The 18,934-nt window shown below is 42.4% G+C and overlaps 3 protein-coding genes across 3 annotated transcripts in view; 1 reads left to right on the top strand and 2 right to left on the bottom strand.

The window, feature by feature from the left end:
- Positions 1-18,934, top strand: part of LOC120999669 (zinc finger protein 436-like) — a 1,002,518-nt gene that overhangs the window by 497,483 nt on the left and 486,101 nt on the right. The gene's annotated exons all lie outside the window — the stretch shown is intronic.
- LOC120999704 (zinc finger protein 501-like) overlaps positions 1-18,934 on the bottom strand; it is a 368,655-nt gene that overhangs the window by 43,516 nt on the left and 306,205 nt on the right. The window lies entirely within an intron of this gene.
- LOC120997456 (gastrula zinc finger protein XlCGF17.1-like) lies at positions 212-2,689 on the bottom strand. The gene is made up of 2 exons (XM_040427534.1): positions 2,629-2,689; positions 212-2,549 (listed from the first exon to the last, which is right to left on the bottom strand). Exons 1-2 carry the CDS (start codon positions 2,687-2,689, stop codon positions 1,438-1,440), a joined length of 1,173 nt encoding a protein of 390 aa, XP_040283468.1. The 3' UTR covers positions 212-1,437.

The following is an 18,934-nucleotide window of genomic DNA, read 5'->3' as shown; positions in this document are numbered from 1 at the left end:
ATTAAAGTCACAGCACAATTACAGATGGCTTTCATAATATGTTCTAGGCCAAGTTGTTTTGAAACAGTGGAATAGATGACAAAGTTCACAGAGGATACATATATTAAAAAATGCAGGTTTATCTATACGGTTATATGTATTATAAATCTCTCATATTATATGTACTATAAAATGTTAGCATTGACCACATTACTTTCACAATGGCTTCTCCTCTGAGTGAGCTCTCTCATGTCTAGAAAGACTTGATTTCTGACTAAAAGATTTCCCACATTTTGAACATGAAAATGGCTTCTCTCCTGTGTGAGTTCTTAGATGTTCTAAAAGCAATGTCTTCAGACCAAAACACTTCCCACATTTAGAACACATAAACGACTTCTCCCCTGTGTGAATTCTCTGATGTGCAGCAAGATGTGATTTCAGACTAAAACATTTACCGCATTTTGAGCAGGAAAATGGCTTCTCCACTGTGTGGACTCGCTGATGTGTAACAAGTTGCGATTTCACACTGAAACACTTCTCACATTCCGGACACGTAAATGGCTTCTCCCCTGTATGACTTCTCTGATGTGTAACAAGATATGATTTCAGAATAAAACATTTCCCACATTCTAAGCATGAAAATGGCTTCTCCCCTAAATGAGTTCTTAAATCACAACTTGTGTTTTCTGACTAAAACATTTTTTACACTGTGAACATGAAAATGGCTTCTCCCCTGTGTGACTTCTAAGATGTTGTATAAGCACTGATTTCACACTAAAATACCACATTCATGCCATGAGGCAGAGTCTGCAGAGGATTACTTGGGCAACTTCTCTGGATGCCCTGGCACGCCTAGAGGAGTTAAGTGCTGACTCAAGTTTATCTGGCCCGGTCTATACAGTAACTTGGGAGGAGTCTTGGCTCCAGTTCCGATCCTCCCCGCGCTTCTCGGCTTGGTTGAGAGACGGCTCTCTTTGCTGAACCTTTAAGTTCTCTAGATGTTATCAGCCTGGATATGGTATATCTTGTCTCCATGTATTCTCCCAGTATCCTTGTTCCTTGCCTAGTGTCTCTGTCCTGTCTCCCCTTCTGTTCTTCTTCTTGTTTTCTTACTGTTATATTTTCGTTATATTTTTTTTTTTTAGTTCCCCTTACTATAATTATATTTTCAAACGTTTCATAAGTAGGATACTAATCGACATGACTAGTGTCTTGTATCTTTTGATATATTACATATTACATGTGTTTTTCACAATTACCTCTTGGTAATTATTATTGCTTATCTGCTTGGATAAACCAATAAAAACTGATTGAACAAAAAAAAAAATCATTCAGTACACATAAATGTCTTATCTCCTGTGTGAATTCTTTGATGTTCTACAAGCATTGATTTCACACCAAAACACTTCCCAAATTAAGGACACTTAATTGACCACATTAGCATTGACCACATTACTCTCACAATGGCTTCTCCTCTGAGTGAGCTCTCTCATGTCTAGAAAGACTTGATTTCTGACTAAAAGATTTCCCACATTTTGAACATGAAAATGGCTTCTCACCTGTGTGAGTTTTCTGATGTCTAACAAGACACAATTTTGTACTAAAACTCTTCCCACATTCTGAACATGAAAATGGATTCTCCCCTGTGTGACTTCTAAGATGTCGTCTAAGAACTGATTTATCACCAAAATAATTCCCACATTCTGGACATCTAAATGGCTTCTCCCCTGTGTGAGTTCTCTGATGTGTAACAAGATGTGATTTATTATTAAAACACTTCCCACATTCAGGACATGGAAATGGCTTTACCCCAGTGTGAGTTCTCTGATGCTGATTAAAAGTTGATTGACGGGTAAAACATTTCCCACATTCTGAACATGAAAATGGCTTCTCACCTGTGTGAGTTTTCTGATGTCTAACAAGACACAATTTTGTACTAAAACTCTTCCCACATTCTGAACATAAAAATGGATTCTCCCCTGTGTGACTTCTAAGATGTCGTCTAAGAACTGTTTTATCACCAAAATACTTCCCACATTCTGGACATCTAAATGGCTTCTCCCCTGTGTGAGTTCTCTGATGTGTAACAAGATGTGATTTATTATTAAAACACTTCCCACATTCAGGACATGGAAATGGCTTCTCCCCAGTGTGAGTTCTCTGATGCCGAATACAATTTGTCTGACTAGTAAAACATTTCCCACATTCTAAACATGAAAATGGCTTCTCCCCTGAGTGGATTCTTAGATGGCCCACAAGAGCTGATTTCTGACTAAAACACTTCCCACATTCAGGACATGGAAATGGCTTCTCCCCAGTGTGAGTTCTCTGATGTGCATAAAGGTTCGATTTCTGACTAAAACACTTCCCACATTCTAAGCATGAAAATAGCTTCTCCCCTAAGTGATTTCTTAGATGGAGCACAAAATTTGCTTTCTGACTAAAACATTTTTCACACTGTGAACATGAAAATGGCTTCTCCCCTGTGTGACTTTTTTGATGTTGTATAAGAATTCCTTTATTACCAAAATACTTCCCACATTCTGGACATCTAAATGGCTTCTCCCCTGTGTGAGTTCTCTGATGTGTAACAAGACTTGATTTATTACTAAAACACTTCCCACATTCAGGACATGGAAATGGCTTTACCCCAGTGTGAGTTCTCTGATGCTGAATAAAAGTTGATTGACGGGTAAAACATTTTCCACATTCTGAACATGAAAATAGCTTCTCCCCTGTGTGCCTTTTAAGATGTTGTATAAGAATTCCTTTATGACCAAAATACTTCCCACATTCAGGACATGGAAATGGCTTCTCCCCAGTGTGAGTTCTCTGATGTGTATAAAGGTGCGATTTCTGACTAAAACACTTCCCACATTCAGGACATGGAAATGGCTTCTCCCCAGTGTGAGTTCTCTGATGCAGAATTAATTTTGATTGACAGGTAAAACATTTGCCACATTCTGAACATGACAATGGCTCCTCTCCTGTGTGACTTCTAAGATGTCGTCTAAGAACTGTTTTATAACCAAAATACTTCCCACATTCTGGACATCTAAATGGCTTCTCCCCTGTGTGAGTTCTCCGATGTGTAACAAGAGTTGATTTCTGACTAAAACACTTCCCACATTCAGGACAGGGAAATGGCTTCTCCCCAGTGTGAGTTCTCTGATGCAGAATTAATTTTGATTGACAGGTAAAACATTTGCCACATTCTGAACATGAAAATAGCTTCTCCCCTGTGTGACTTTTAAGATGCTGTATAAGAATTCCTTTATCACCAAAATACTTCCCACATTCTGGACATCTAAATGGCTTCTCCCCTGTGTGAGTTCTCCGATGTGTAACAAGATTTGATTTATTACTAAAACACTTCCCACATTCAGGACATGGAAATGGCTTTACCCCAGTGTGAGTTCTCTGATGCTGAATAAAAGTTGATTGACGGGTAAAACATTTCCCACATTCTGAACATGACAATGGCTCCTCTCCTGTGTGAGTCCTCTGATGTCTAACTAGAATTAATTTTCTGGTAAAAGATTTTCCGCATTCTGAACACGAATAAGGCTTCTCTCCTGTGTGAGTTCTCTGATGTCCAACTAGAATGCATTTCCTGGTAAAAGATTTCCCACATTTAGAGCATGAAAATGATTTGTGATGATTTCTTTTATGCAAAAAAAGAATAGATTTTTTTTTAAAATGTTTTCCACATTTCTGTTTAGTTCTTGTTTTGCCAATCAGTGATTTATTACACAAACTTTTCTTGAGACCAGTGGTGTTGGTGGATAAATCTTCGCTTTCAAAGACTATTGTATTGTTATCTTCTACTTCATGGTAGGAAGATAAATTGAGGTATCCATGGGAGCTGATCAACCCGTCTTCACCTAGAAAATTAAACAAACTTTTCTTATTTTCCCAAAGCAAATGATTTTGTATTAATCATTTAACCACCTCCGGACCGCTGTACGCACAGACGCGTCCTGGAGGTGGTTGATTCATTCCTCCTGGACGCGCCGGCGCGTCCTCTCGCGAGACGCGAGATTTCCTGTGAACGCGCGCACACAGGCGCGCGCGCTCACAGGAACGGAAGGTAAGAGAGTTGATCTCCAGCCTGCCAGCGGCGATCGTTCGCTGGCAGGCTGGAGATGTGTTTTTTTTAACCCCTAACAGGTATATTAGACGCTGTTTTGATAACAGCGTCTAATATACCTGCTACCTGGTCCTCTGGTGGTCCCCTTTGTTTGGATCGACCACCAGAGGACACAGGTAGCTCAGTAAAGTAGCACCAAGCACCACTACACTACACTACACCCCCCCCCCGTCACTTATTAACCCCTGATCACCCCATATAGACTCCCTGATCACCCCCCTGTCATTGATTATCCCCCTGTCATTGATCACCCCCCTGTCATTGATCACCCCCCTGTAAAGCTCCATTCAGACGTCCGCATGATTTTTACGGATCCACTGATAGATGGATCGGATCCGCAAAACGCATCCGGACGTCTGAATGAAGCCTTACAGGGGCATGATCAATGACTGTGGTGATCACCCCATATAGACTCCCTGATCACCCCCCTGTCATTGATTACCCCCCTGTCATTGATCATCCCCCTGTAAAGCTCCATTCAGACGTCCGCATGATTTTTACGGATCCACTGATAGATGGATCGGATCCGCAAAACGCATCCGGACGTCTGAATGAAGCCTTACAGAGGCATGATCAATGACTGTGGTGATCACCCCATATAGACTCCCTGATCACCCCCCTGTAAAGCTCCATTCAGATGTCCGCATGATTTTTACGGATGCACTGATAGATGGATCGGATCCGCAAAACGCATCCGGACGTCTGAATGAAGCCTTACAGGGGCATGATCAATGACTGTGGTGATCACCCCATATAGACTCCCTGATCACCCCCCTGTCATTGATTACACCCCTGTCATTGATCACCCCCCTGTAAAGCTCCATTCAGACGTCCGCATGATTTTTACGGATGCACTGATAGATGGATCGGATCCGCAAAACGCATACGGACGTCTGAATGAAGCCTTACAGGGGCATGATCAATGACTGTGGTTATCACCCCATATAGACTCCCTGATCACCCCCCTGTCATTGATTACACCCCTGTCATTGATCAACCCCCTGTAAAGCTCCATTCAGATGTCCGCATGATTTTTACGGATGCACTGATAGATGGATCGGATCCGCAAAACGCATCCGGACGTCTGAATGAAGCCTTACAGGGGCGTGATCAATGACTGTGGTGATCACCCCATATAGACTCCCTGATCACCCCCCTGTCATTGATTACACCCCTGTCATTGATCACCCCCCTGTAAAGCTCCATTCAGATGTCCGCATGATTTTTACGGATGCACTGATAGATGGATCGGATCCGCAAAACGCATACGGACGTCTGAATGAAGCCTTACAGGGGCATGATCAATGACTGTGGTGATCACCCCATATAGACTCCCTGATCACCCCCCTGTAAAGCTCCATTCAGATGTCCGCATGATTTTTACGGATGCACTGATAGATGGATCGGATCCGCAAAACGCATCCGGACGTCTGAATGAAGCCTTACAGGGGCATGATCAATGACTGTGGTGATCACCCCATATAGACTCCCTGATCACCCCCCTGTCATTGATTACACCCCTGTCATTGATCACCCCCCTGTAAAGCTCCATTCAGACGTCCGCATGATTTTTACGGATGCACTGATAGATGGATCGGATCCGCAAAACGCATCCGGACGTCTGAATGAAGCCTTACAGGGGCGTGATCAATGACTGTGGTGATCACCCCATATAGACTCCCTGATCACCCCCCTGTCATTGATCACCCCCCTGTAAAGCTCCATTCAGATGTCCGCATGATTTTTACGGATGCACTGATAGATGGATCGGATCCGCAAAACGCATACGGACGTCTGAATGAAGCCTTACAGGGGCATGATCAATGACTGTGGTTATCACCCCATATAGACTCCCTGATTACCCCCCTGTCATTGATTACCCCCCTGTAAAGCTCCATTCAGATGTCCGCATGATTTTTACGGATGCACTGATAGATGGATCGGATCCGCAAAACGCATCCGGACGTCTGAATGAAGCCTTACAGGGGCATGATCAATGACTGTGGTTATCACCCCATATAGACTCCCTGATCATCCCCCTGTCATTGATCACCCCCCCTGTCATTGATCACCCCCCCTGTCATTGATCACCCCTCTGTAAGGCTCCATTCAGACATTTTTTTGGCCCAAGTTAGCGGAATTTTTTTTTTTTTTTCTTACAAAGTCTCATATTCCACTAACTTGTGTCAAAAAATAAAATCTCACATGAACTCACCATACCCCTCACGGAATCCAAATGCGTAAAATTTTTTAGACATTTATATTCCAGACTTCTTCTCACGCTTTAGGGCCCCTAGAATGCCAGGGCAGTATAAATACCCACATGTGACCCCATTTCGGAAAGAAGACACCCCCAGGTATTCCGTGAGGGGCATATTGAGTCCATGAAAGATTGAAATTTTTGTCCCAAGTTAGCGGAACGGGAGACTTTGTGAGAAAAAAATTAAAAATATCAATTTCCGCTAACTTGTGCCAAAAAAAAAAAAATTTCTATGAACTCGCCATGCCCTCATTGAATACCTTGGGGTGTCTTCTTTCCAAAATGGGGTCACATGTGGGGTATTTATACTGCCCTGGCATTCTAGGGGCCCCAAAGCGTGAGAAGAAGTCTGGTATCCAAATGTCTAAAAATGCCCTCCTAAAAGGAATTTGGGCACCTTTGCGCATCTAGGCTGCAAAAAAGTGTCACACATCTGGCATCGCCGTACTCAGGAGAAGTTGGGGAATGTGTTTTGGGGTGTCATTTTACATATACCCATGCTGGGTGAGAGAAATATCTTGGCAAAAGACAACTTTTCCCATTTTTTTATACAAAGTTGGCATTTGACCAAGATATTTCTCTCACCCAGCATGGGTATATATAAAATGACACCCCAAAACACATTCCCCACCTTCTCCTGAGTACGGAGATACCAGATGTGTGACACTTTTTTGCAGCCTAGGTGGGCAAAGGGGCCCACATTCCAAAGAGCACCTTTCGGATTTCACAGGTCATTTTTTACAGAATTTGATTTCAAACTCCTTACCACACATTTGGGCCCCTAGAATGCCAGGGCAGTATAACCACCCCACAAGTGACCCCATTTTGGAAAGAAGAGACCCCAAGGTATTTCGTGATGGGCATAGTGAGTTCATAGAAGTTTTTATTTTTTGTCACAAGTTAGTGGAATATGAGACTTTGTAAGAAAAGAAAAAAAAAAAAAAAATCATCATTTTCCACTAACTTGTGACAAAAAATTAAAAGTTCTATGAACTCACTATGCCCATCAGCGAATACCTTAGGGTGTGTACTTTCCGAAATGGGGTCATTTGTGGGGTGTTTGTACTGTCTGGCCATTGTAGAACCTCAGGAAACATGACAAATGCTCAGAAAGTCAGAGCTGCTTCAAAAAGCGGAAATTCACATTTTTGTACCATAGTTTGTAAACGCTATAACTTTTACCCAAACCATTTTTTTTTTACCCAAACATTTTTTTTTTATCAAAGACATGTAGAACAATAAATTTAGAGCAAAATTTATATATGGATCTCGTTTTTTTTGCAAAATTTTACAACTGAAAGTGAAAAATGTCATTTTTTTGCAAAAAAAATCGTTAAATTTCAATTAATAACAAAAAAAGTAAAAATGTCAGCAGCAATGAAATACCACCAAATGAAAGCTCTATTAGTGAGAAGAAAAGGAGGTAAAATTCATTTGGGTGGTAAGTTGCATGACCGAGCAATAAACGGTGAAAGTAGTGTAGGTCAGAAGTGTAAAAAGTGGCCTGGTCTTTCAGGGTGTTTAAGCTAGGGGGGCTGAAGTGGTTAAGGTGATCAGGAAACAAAGTAAATCGGAAATGTAATAACACAGGATAATGTACAATTTAGCAAGTAAATCACACTTACTTACTGGAGGTCTTAGTCTGCAAAGTTCCCAGAATGTAATCCCTTGTAGCGATAGCAAAAGGTGTTTCTATCCAGATCATACAGTATAATACATCCCAATGTCAACAGACAACACAAGCTCCAACAAAGAGTATAGGATAGATATCATGAATGGAAGCAAATTCGGCATTAACATGTACACACCACCTGAGTATATGCTCACTGTATGGCCCTAACATATGCTCTATGCCACCCATATGCTTAATAAACTTTTCACACTTTTCACTCATTTATTACCAAATGAACACCAGATGCTCACTTATCTTTACCAGTGCCAATTAAATTATGGCTAAAAGGGTCCACTGCTAGGATTAGCTAAAGCTTGTGTGACCACCTACTGCAATTTTATGGGGTCTATGTCATTTCTGGACATTACCTAGACCTACTCTTATACATGCTAAATTGCAAAACACATTTTCTTATTAAAGTGACTCTCTGGTTCAAAACAAATTCACATTAACTGGGAAATGAACTGAACACTTACATGGTGCCCTCCTTTTCAACTCTTTAGCTGCAGATCCATCAATTCTCACCCTGCTTCTCAGACTGCATGATGCATACCACACATTTGGTAGCCCAAGACACTTCCTGTTGCCCTTGGATTGGCCAGTAGTGCTCACATGAACAGTGTTGACCAAACCAAGAGCAGGGCTGGATAAAGTGTCTTGGGCTACTAATGCAGAATGTGCAACAGACAGTATGAGAAGGAGTGCGGCCATCTTCAATGGCAGAAGAAGTTTCTGTGAATTAGCAAATCTGCAACGGAAAATATGCAAAGCAGGGCACCATGTAGGTGTTCTGTTCTCTCCCAGTCAATGTGAATTTTTTCTTGAAGAGGAGGGTTGCTTTGATTTTGGGATTCTCCTTTTGTTGTACAAGTATCCTATTGAAAATTTACAGAAAATGGTGCACTACAATGGTAAATGCAATTGACAATATATGGCTAAACCCTTACACTGATATTTAAAGACCACTTTATTCTGTTATTCTGTTTGTACATGCACGCCTGGAGGTGTGGCAACTTCAGGTTTGAATGTGCCTTGATCTTGATCTCTGTGTAACATGTGCAGCCTGCGTCACATACAGCCAGGTCCATAAATATTGGGACATCGATACAATTCTTACTTTTTTGGCTCTACACACCACCACAATGGATTTGAAATGGAACGAACAAGATGTGCTTTAACTGCAGACTGTCAGCTTTATTTGAGGGTATTTACATCCAAATCAGGTGAACGGTGTAGGAATTACAACAGTTTGCATATGTGCCTTCCACTTGTTAAGGGACCAAAAGTAATGGGACAATTGGCTTCTCAGCTGTTCCATGGCCAGGTGTGTGTTATTCCCTCATTATCCCAATTACAATGAGCAGATAAAAGGTCCAGAGTTCATTTCAAGTCTGCTATTTGCATTTGGAATCGGTTGCTGTCAACTCTCAAGATGAGATCCAAAGAGCTGTCACTATCAGTGAAGCAAGCCATCATTAGGCTGAAAAAACAAAACAAACCCATCAGAGAGATAGCAAAAACATTAGGCGTGGCCAGAACAACTGTTTGGAACATTCTTAAAAAGAAGGAACGCATCTGTGAGCACAGCAACACCAAAAGACCCGGAAGACCACGGAAAATAACTGTGGTGGATGACCGAAGAATTCTTTCCCTGGTGAAAAAAAACACCGTTCACAACAGTTGGCCAGATCAAGAACACTCTCCAGGAGGTAGGTGTATGTGTGTCAAAGTCAACAATCAAGAGAAGACTTTCTACAGAGCGTTTCTACAGGGAGGAACAAAAATACCAAACTTCAAAAAAGCTAAATTTAGCCAACTAAGAGAGGCCATAGGCCTAACTAACTGGGACAAAGTCCTCAAAAATAAAAATACAGCCACAAAATGGGACATCTTTAAAAACATCCTAAAATCTCATTGTGAGAGGTACATACCGTATGGGAATAAAAGGTTAAGGAACAAAAAGAAACCAATGTTGATAAACAGAACTGTAAAGAAAGCAATAAATGACAAAAAGAAAGCATATAAAACCCTAAAACAGGAGGGTAGCACGGAAGCACTGAAAAACTATAAGGAAAAAAACAGAACATGTAAAAAAACAAATAAAAGCGGCCAAACTAGAGACCGAGAGATTAATTGCCAAAGAGAGTAAAACTAACCCTAAAATGTTCTTCAATTATATAAATGTTAAAAAGTATAAATCTGAAGGTGTCGGCCCTTTAAAGAGTAATGAGGGGGGAGTCGCAGAGAGCGACGAGGAGAAAGCAAAGCTGTTAAATATTTTTTTCTCCAATGTATTCACTGAGGAATATAAACTGTCAGATGAAATGCTGAATGTTGAAATAAATTCGCCATTAAAAGTGTCCTGTCTGACCCAGGAAGAAGTACAACAGCGACTTAAAAAGATCAAAATAGACAAATCGCCAGGACCGGATGGCATACACCCCCGTATCCTAAGGGAATTAAGTAATGTCATAGCCAGACCCTTATTTCTGATATTTGAGGACTCTATACTGACAGGGAATGTCCCACAGGATTGGCGCATGGCAAATGTCGTGCCGATATTCAAAAAGGGTCCAAAAACAGAGCCTGGAAACTATAGGCCGGTAAGTTTAACATCTGTTGTGGGTAAACTGTTTGAAGGTTTTCTGAGAGATGCTATCTTAGAGCATCCTAATGGAAATAAGCAAATAACGCCATATCAGCATGGCTTTGTGAGGGATCGGTCATGTCAAACTAATTTAATCAGTTTCTATGAGGAGGTAAGTTCTAGACTTGACAGCGGCGAATCAATGGATGTCGTATATCTGGACTTCTCCAAAGCATTTGACACTGTACCACATAAAAGGTTAGTATATAAAATGAGAATGCTCGGACTGGGAGAAAACATCTGTAAGTGGGTAAGTAACTGGCTCAATGATAGAAAACAGAGGGTGGTTATTAACGGTACATACTCAGATTGAGTCACTGTCACTAGTGGAGTACCTCAGGGGTCAGTATTGGGCCCTATTCTCTTCAATATATTTATTAATGATCTTGTAGAAGGCTTGCATAGTAAAATATCAATTTTCGCAGATGACACTAAACTGTGTAAAGTAATTAACACTGAAGAGGACAGTATACTGTATATATACTACAGAGGACAGTATACTGTATATATACTACAGAGGACAGTATACTGTATATATATACTACAGAGGACAGTATACTGCTACAGAGGGATCTGGATAGATTGGAGGCTTGGGCAGATACGTGGCAGATGAGGTTTAACACTGACAAATGTAAGGTTATGCACATGGGAAGGAATAATGCAAGTCACCCGTACATAGTAAATGGTAAAACACTGGGTAACACTGACATGGAAAAGGATCTAGGAATTTTAATAAACAGCAAACTAAGCTGCAAAAAACAGTGTCAGGCAGCTGCTGCCAAGGCCAATAAGATAATGGGTTGCATCAAAAGGGGCATAGATGCCCGTGATGAGAACATATTCCTACTACTTTACAAATCATTAGTCAGACCACACATGGAGTACTGTGTACAGTTCTGGGCTCCAGTGAACAAAGCAGACATAGCAGAGCTGGAGAGGGTCCAGAGGAGGGCAACTAAAGTAATAACTGGAATGGGGCAACTACAGTACCCTGAAAGATTATCAAAATTAGGGTTATTCACGTTAGAAAAAAGACGACTGAGGGGAGATCTAATTACTATGTATAAATATATCAGGGGTCAGTACAGAGATCTATCCCATCATCTATTTATCCCCAGGACTGTGACTGTGACGAGGGGACATCCTCTGCGTTTGGAGGAAAGAAGGTTTGTACACAAACATAGAAGAGGATTCTTTACGGTAAGAGCAGTGAGACTATGGAACTCTCTGCCTGAGGAGGTGGTGATGGTGAGTACAATAAAGGAATTCAGGAGGGGCCTGGATGTATTTCTGGAGTGTAATAATATTACAGGCTATAGCTACTAGAGAGGGGTCGTTGATCCAGGGAGTTATTCTGATTGCCTGATTGGAGTCGAGAAGAAATTTTTTATTCCCCTAAAGTGAGGAAAATTGGCTTTTACCTCACAGGGTTTTTTTGCCTTCCTCTGGATCAACTTGCAGGATAACAGGCCGAACTGGATGGACAAATGTCTTTTTTCGGCCTTATGTACTATGTTACTATGTTACTTCACCAGAGTGAATGCAGAGGGTTCACCACAAGATGTAAACCATTGGTTATCCTCAAAAACAGGAAGGCCAGATTAGAGTTTGCCAAACCACATCTAAAAAAGCCTTCACAGTTCTGGAACAACATCCTATGGACAGATGAGACCAAGATCAACTTGTACCAGAGTGATGGGAAGAGAAGAGTATGGAGAAGGAAACAAACTGCTCATGATCCTAAGCATACCACCTCATCAGTGAAGCATGGTGGTGGTAGTGTCATGGCGTGGGCATGTATGGCTGCTAATGGAACTGGTTCTCTTGTATTTATTGATGATGTGAATGCTGACCATAGCAGCAGGATGAATTCTGAAGTGTTTCGGACAATATTATCTGCTAATATTCAGCCAAATGCTTCAGAACTCATTGGACGGCGCTTCACAGTGCAGATGGACAATGACCCAAAGCATACTGCAAAAGCAATCAAAGAGTTTTTTAAGGGAAAGAAGTGGAATGTTATCCAATGGCCAAGTCAATCACCTCACCTGAATCCGATTGAGCATGCATTTCACTTGCTGAAGACAAAACTGAAGGGAAAATACCCCAAGAATAAGCAGGAACTGAAGACAGTTGCAGTAGAGGCCTGGCAGAGCATCACCAGGGATGAAACCCAGCGCCTGGTGATGTCTATGCGTTCCAGACTTCAGGTTGTAATTGACTGCAAAGGATTTGCAACCAAGTATTAAAAAGTTTGATTTATGATTATTATTCTGTCCCATTACTTTTGGTCCCTTAACAAGTGGGAGGCACATAATTCCTACACCGTTCACCTGATTTGGATGTAAATACCTCAAATTACAGCTGACAGTCTGCAGGTAAAGCACATCTTGTTTGTTTAATTTCAAATCCATTGTGGTGGTGTATAGAGCCAAAAAATTTAGAATTGTGTCGATGTCCCAATATTTATGGACCTGACTGTAAGTCAGTGATAGGTGGGATTCACAGCCTCCTCCCTCCTCCAATTGTATGTGTGATTTCACGCTGGAGGTAACTGGGAGCTGTTTGCTGTGTGTCGGACTTTATGCCCCTATCTGTAATTGCCCATACGGCATAGGTAGGTTAGCGTTATGTCCCATGCCACTGTGAGAGAACTTGACGCGGTGCGCGTGCTCCAGTATGTTCTTGATATAAGAATATATTGGCGAAAGTCTCATTTTAATATCAGTGTGAGTGTTTCTGTAAATTTTTGTTTTATATAGCCAATCACATCCGCACATTTGGCTATTCTGTGTAGGATGTCTTTGTGGTACATGTGGTCCGTTGCAGGCATCCTCCATTGTATGCATTTTTGCTGGGGATTGCTGTCAGCAACGGATCACATGTGCAGAATTTGCTCCACCGGTTAGAAATGCACAACAGCATATGGGGTTTTGAGCATTTTCTGCCTTTTAAGACCATTTTATTCTGTTATTCTGCAAGTATCCTATTAGACAAACTGCAAGTCCTTAGCACCTGTATGGACCCTTTCCTCCTATGGATATATCCGTCTAGTCAGTTCTCTGTTATAACTGGCCTCTCACCACAATTACTATAATTTACCAGTTATAAGGACATTTTATTTGTATATATTCTTTAACCACCTCCCGTCTCGCTAACGCCGAAAGGCGTGATTGCGGCGGCGCTGCCAAGTCACACTAACGCCGATCGGCATCATCTCGCGTGAGCCGAGATTTCCTGTGAACGCGCGCTCACAGGAGCGCGCAGTTCACAAGTTCATCTGCAGCCTGCCGGCCGCGATCGTTGGCTGGCAAGCTGTGGATTTTTGAAATGACCAATCAAAGAGGTATGTCAGACGCTATTTTGAAAATAGCGTCTGATATACCTGCTACCTGCTCCTCTGGTGGTCCCTTTTGCTTGGATCGACCACCAGAGGACACAGGCAGCTCTGTAAGTAGCACCAAATCACCACACTACACATTACACATTACCCTGTCATTTATTAACCCCTTATTTAGCACCTGATCACCCATATTAGACTCCCTGATCACCCCCTTGTCCACCCCCTGTCATTGATCACCCCCCTGTAAGGGTCCCTCATCACCGCCAGGTAGTTAGCGCCCAGCCCACCGCAGTCAGTGATTAGTCGCTGATTAGCGTCATCACTGTCTCTAATCAGCACTAGTACTATATAGTATCTGTAAGTGATCAAGACTGATCGCATTCAGATCTATATAAGTACATTAGGGTCACATTAGGCTCTACAAAAAAGGCAGTGTTCGCCCGATCAGGCCTGATCTTGTGCGCACACTTGCGTTCAGTCCGCCCCACCGCAGTGACAGATTTTTTTTTTCCTGATCACTGCAAAAACTACTATAAAATCGCTGCGCCGCTATAAAGATCACTTTAGAGCTTTTTGGATCTTTATTAGCGATCGCAGCTTTACTTCGCAAGCACTCCTTTTTACTAGGCAGGTTTGCTCTTTTTACTGGGTAGTCTCAGAGGAATACCCCCTAAATTTAGTGAACCCAAAATGTCAAACAAGGGGTATTCCGCTGAAGAGGCCTACAGGATTCTGGCCATGATGGATGAAAGCGATGGGGACGCCTCACCCGCTGAATCCAGTGGTTCAGAATATGAACCTGTAGACAGCAGTGGCTGTATCCAGGAGGGTCCGTGCCCCAAGTCCCTGATGTAGTGAGCCGGCTACATGGCAGACACTTCCCGTCTGTCTATCCTGGTACCCCAACTCAACGTTCCCCAAGAAAAAGATGTTGTGTCTGCAGCAGGGGTGGAATAAGGCGTGACACCACCTTTTTTTGTCCTGACTGTCCTGACCAGCCTGCCCTATGCATAGGGGAGTGTTTCCGCAAGTTCCACACACAGGTACACTATTAGTATAGGGATTGCGTGACACAGGACAGGCACACAGGGGTCTTAGGGCCCTTTCACACAGAGCTGCCACAAACCTCTCCTTTCACCTGGGACAAAGTGCATAATGTACTTCGCCACATCTCTGGGCGATTTGCGCTTTGCACATTGTCCCATGGGGAAGGAGAGGTTTGTCCTCTAAAGGTAAAAACAAAAACAGAAAAATCACAGGTAAGCAAAAAAGTTAATGTTCTGTTTCAAAAGTTTATAAAAGTTAATGTTCTGTTCAAATGTTATATAAAGTTAATGTTAATAAATTTATTGCGTTGCGGGCTGTTTTTTTTTTTTACCTTCTAGGTGGACCAAGCGATCAAGCAGCTGCAGCACTGATGTGCATTCTGACAGAAGCATTGCGCTGCTGTCAGATTACACAAAAGTCGGTGTATGCGGCGCTGCAAGACGAGATTTCTCCTCTGCAGTAAAAAAGATACGTTTGCCGAGGCTTATGAGCTGAGGGGCGGTGTTCATATGCTTTGGCAAACATTTTTTATAAAAAAAATAAAAATTTCCGGCAATGATTTATTCATCCACATCGATTGATGTGAATGGAGAAATCGGGTTTGCCAGGGCATACGAGCTGAGTGGGTTTGGATGTTGGGCGGAGCTCCTATGTCCTGGCAGACGCCTTTCCCCTCCTTTTTTTTTTGGCAGAGATTTTTTCATCCACATTGATCGATGCGAATGAAGAAATCTGTGCCGTTCATTTTTTCTTTCAGCCCAGAGGCTGAACGGAAGAAAAAAAATCTCATTACCCGTATGCTTAATATAAGGAGAATAGCAGAAACTCCTAATGCTGGCCATACATGTAATGATTGTGGAGACCCTCAAATGCCAGGGCAGTACAAAAAGCCAACAAATGACCCCATTTTGGAAAGAGACCCCAAAGTATTCGCTGAGGGGCATATTGAGTCCATGAAAGATTGAAATTTTTGTCCCAAGTTAGTGGAAAGGGAGACTTTGTGAGAAAAAACAAAGAAAAATCAATTTCCGCTAACTTGTGCCAAAAAAAAATCTTCTATGAACTCGCCATGCCCCTCATGGAATACCTTGGGGTGTCTTCTTTCCAAAATGGGGTCACATGTGGGGTATTTATACTGCCCTGGCATTTTAGGGGCCTTAAAGCCTGAGCAGAAGTCTGGAATCCAAATGTCTAAAAATGCCCTCCTAAAAGGTACTCATTGGAATTTGGGCCCCTTTGCGCACCTAGGCCGCAAAAAAGTTTCACACATAATCTGTTCAGTGCATTGAATAAAAAGAATTTCACAAACCAATTAGGTAATTTTAAGAGACAGAATTAAAATCTGGAACTATAATGAACAATATGGAAAAATTCCTCTGAATAGATTACAAGATTATTATCCCATAGGAAGAAAATGGAATAATCATTGCAGAGGAAAACTCAACTGAACATCGTGAGCCTCTCCAACCAAAAAAAGAAGGACCCTTCATCATGGACACCAAAATGCTTTCTTTCATATATTTCTGTTCTTTGAATTGGGTATGGCCTCATTCACACGACAGTATTTTTTAACGGTCCGCAAAACGGGGTTCCGTTGGTCCGTGACCGTTTTTTCATCCGTGGGTCTTCCTTGATTTTTGGAGGATCCACGGACATGAAAAAAAAGTCGTTTTGGTGTCCGCCTGGCCGTGCGGAGCCAAACGGATCCGTCCTGACTTACAATGCAAGTCAATGTGGACGGATCCGTTTGACGTTGACACAATATGGTGCAATTGCAAACGGATCCGTCCTCCATTGACTTTCAATGTAAAGTAAAGTTGACTTTCAATGTAAAGTTTTCTCCAATCCGATGGTATATTTTAACTTGAAGCGTCCCCATCACCATGGGAACGCCTCTATGTTAGAATATACCATCGGATTTGAGTTAGATCGTGAAACTCAGATCCGACAGTATATTCTAACACAGAGGCGTTCCCATAGTGATGGGGACGCTTCAAGTTAGAATATCCTACGAACTGTGTACATGACTGCCCCCTGCTGCCTGGCAGCACCCGATCTCTTACAGGGTGCTGTGATCCGCACAATTAACCCCTCAGGTGCTGCACCTGAGGGGTTAATTGTGCTGATCATAGCCCCCTGTAAGAGATCAGGTGCTGCCAGGCAGGAGGGGGCAGACCCCCCTCCCTCCCTAGTATTACATTCATTGGTGGCCAGTGCGGCCTCACCTCTCCCCCCCCCCCCCGTTAAAATCATGTTCCGAATCCCCCATCATTGGTGGCTAGTGCGGCCTCACATCTCCCCCCCCCCCCCCCCGTTAAAATCACGTTCCCCCATCATTGGTGGCAGTGGAGAGTTCCGATTGGAGTCCCAGTTTAATCGATCGGTAACCATGGCAACCAGGACGCTACTGCAGTCCTGGTTGCCATGGTTACTTAGCAATTTTTAGAAGCATTATACTTACCTGCGAGCTGCGATGTCTGTGACCGGCCGGCGCTCCTCCTACTGGTAAGTGACAGGTCTGTGCTATAGATTCGGAACGTGATTTTAAATTGGGGGGGGGAGAGGGGAGGCCGCACTGGCCACCAATGAATATAATATTGGGGAGGGAGGGGGTCTGCTGATCTCTTAAAGGGGGCTATGATACGCACAATTAACCCTTTAGGTGAGGCACCTGAGGGGTTAATTGTGCGGATCACAGCCCCCTGTAAGAGATCGGGTGCAGTCATGTACAAAGTTCTTAGTATATTCTAACTTGAAGCATCCCCATCACTATGGGAACGCCTCTGTGTTAGAATATACTGTCGGATATGAGTTTTCACAAAGTGAAAACTCATATCTGAAAAAGCTTTTATGCAAACGGCCACGGATCACGGACGCGGATGCCAATCTTGTGTGCATCCGTGTTTTTTCACGGACCCATTGACTTAAATGGGTCCGTGAACCGTTGTCCGTCAAAAAAATAGGACAGGTCATATTTTTTGGACGGACAGGAAACACAGATCACGGCCGCGGATGAACAACGGTGCATTTTCCCGAGTTTTCAACGGACCCATTGAAAGTCAATGGGTCCGCAGAAAATCACGGAAAACTGAACAACGGCCACAGATGCACACAACGGTCGTGTGCATGAGGCCTTAATTTGAGGGTATTTACATCCAAATCAGGTGAACGGTGCAGGAATTACAACAGTTTGCATATGTGCCTCCCACTTGTTAAGGAACCAAAAGTACAGGGAGTGCAGAATTATTAGGCAAGTTGTATTTTTGAGGATTAATTTTATTATTGAACAACAACCATGTTCTCAATGAACCCAAAAAAACTCATTAATATCAAAGCTGAATATTTTTGGAAGTAGTTTTTAGTTTGTTTTTAGTTTTAGCTATTTTAGGGGGATATCTGTGTGTGCAGGTGACAATTACTGTGCATAATTATTAGGCAACTTAACAAAAAACAAATATATACCCATTTCAATTATTTATTTTTACCAGTGAAACCAATATAACATCTCAACATTCACAAATATACATTTCTGACATTCAAAAACAAAACAAAAACAAATCAGTGACCAATATAGCCACCTTTCTTTGCAAGGACACTCAAAAGCCTGCCATCCATGGATTCTGTCAGTGTTTTGATCTGTTCACCATCAACATTGCGTGCAGCAGCAACCACAGCCTCCCAGACACTGTTCAGAGAGGTGTACTGTTTTCCCTCCTTGTAAATCTCACATTTGATGATGGACCACAGGTTCTCAATGGGGTTCAGATCAGGTGAACAAGGAGGCCATGTCATTAGATTTTCTTCTTTTATACCCTTTCTTGCCAGCCACGCTGTGG

This window comes from Bufo bufo, chromosome 4 (genome assembly GCF_905171765.1).
Source record: "Bufo bufo chromosome 4, aBufBuf1.1, whole genome shotgun sequence".
Taxonomy (NCBI): Eukaryota; Metazoa; Chordata; class Amphibia; order Anura; family Bufonidae; genus Bufo; species Bufo bufo.
The sequence above is the reverse complement of the archived record's forward strand: the minus strand, read 5'-3'. Positions and strand labels throughout refer to the sequence as shown.

What these genes read in the sequence shown, in the direction of transcription:
- LOC120997456 (XM_040427534.1), bottom strand. Translation starts at nt 2,689, where the DNA reads ATGTGGAAAATGTTTTACCCGTCAATCAACTTTTATTCAGCATCAGAG. An exon ending in ATCAGAGAACTCACACTGGG is followed by an intron (nt 2,550 to 2,628) that starts GTAAAGCCATTT and finishes AGAGAACTCACA; the next exon opens with CAGGGGAGAAGCCATTTAGA.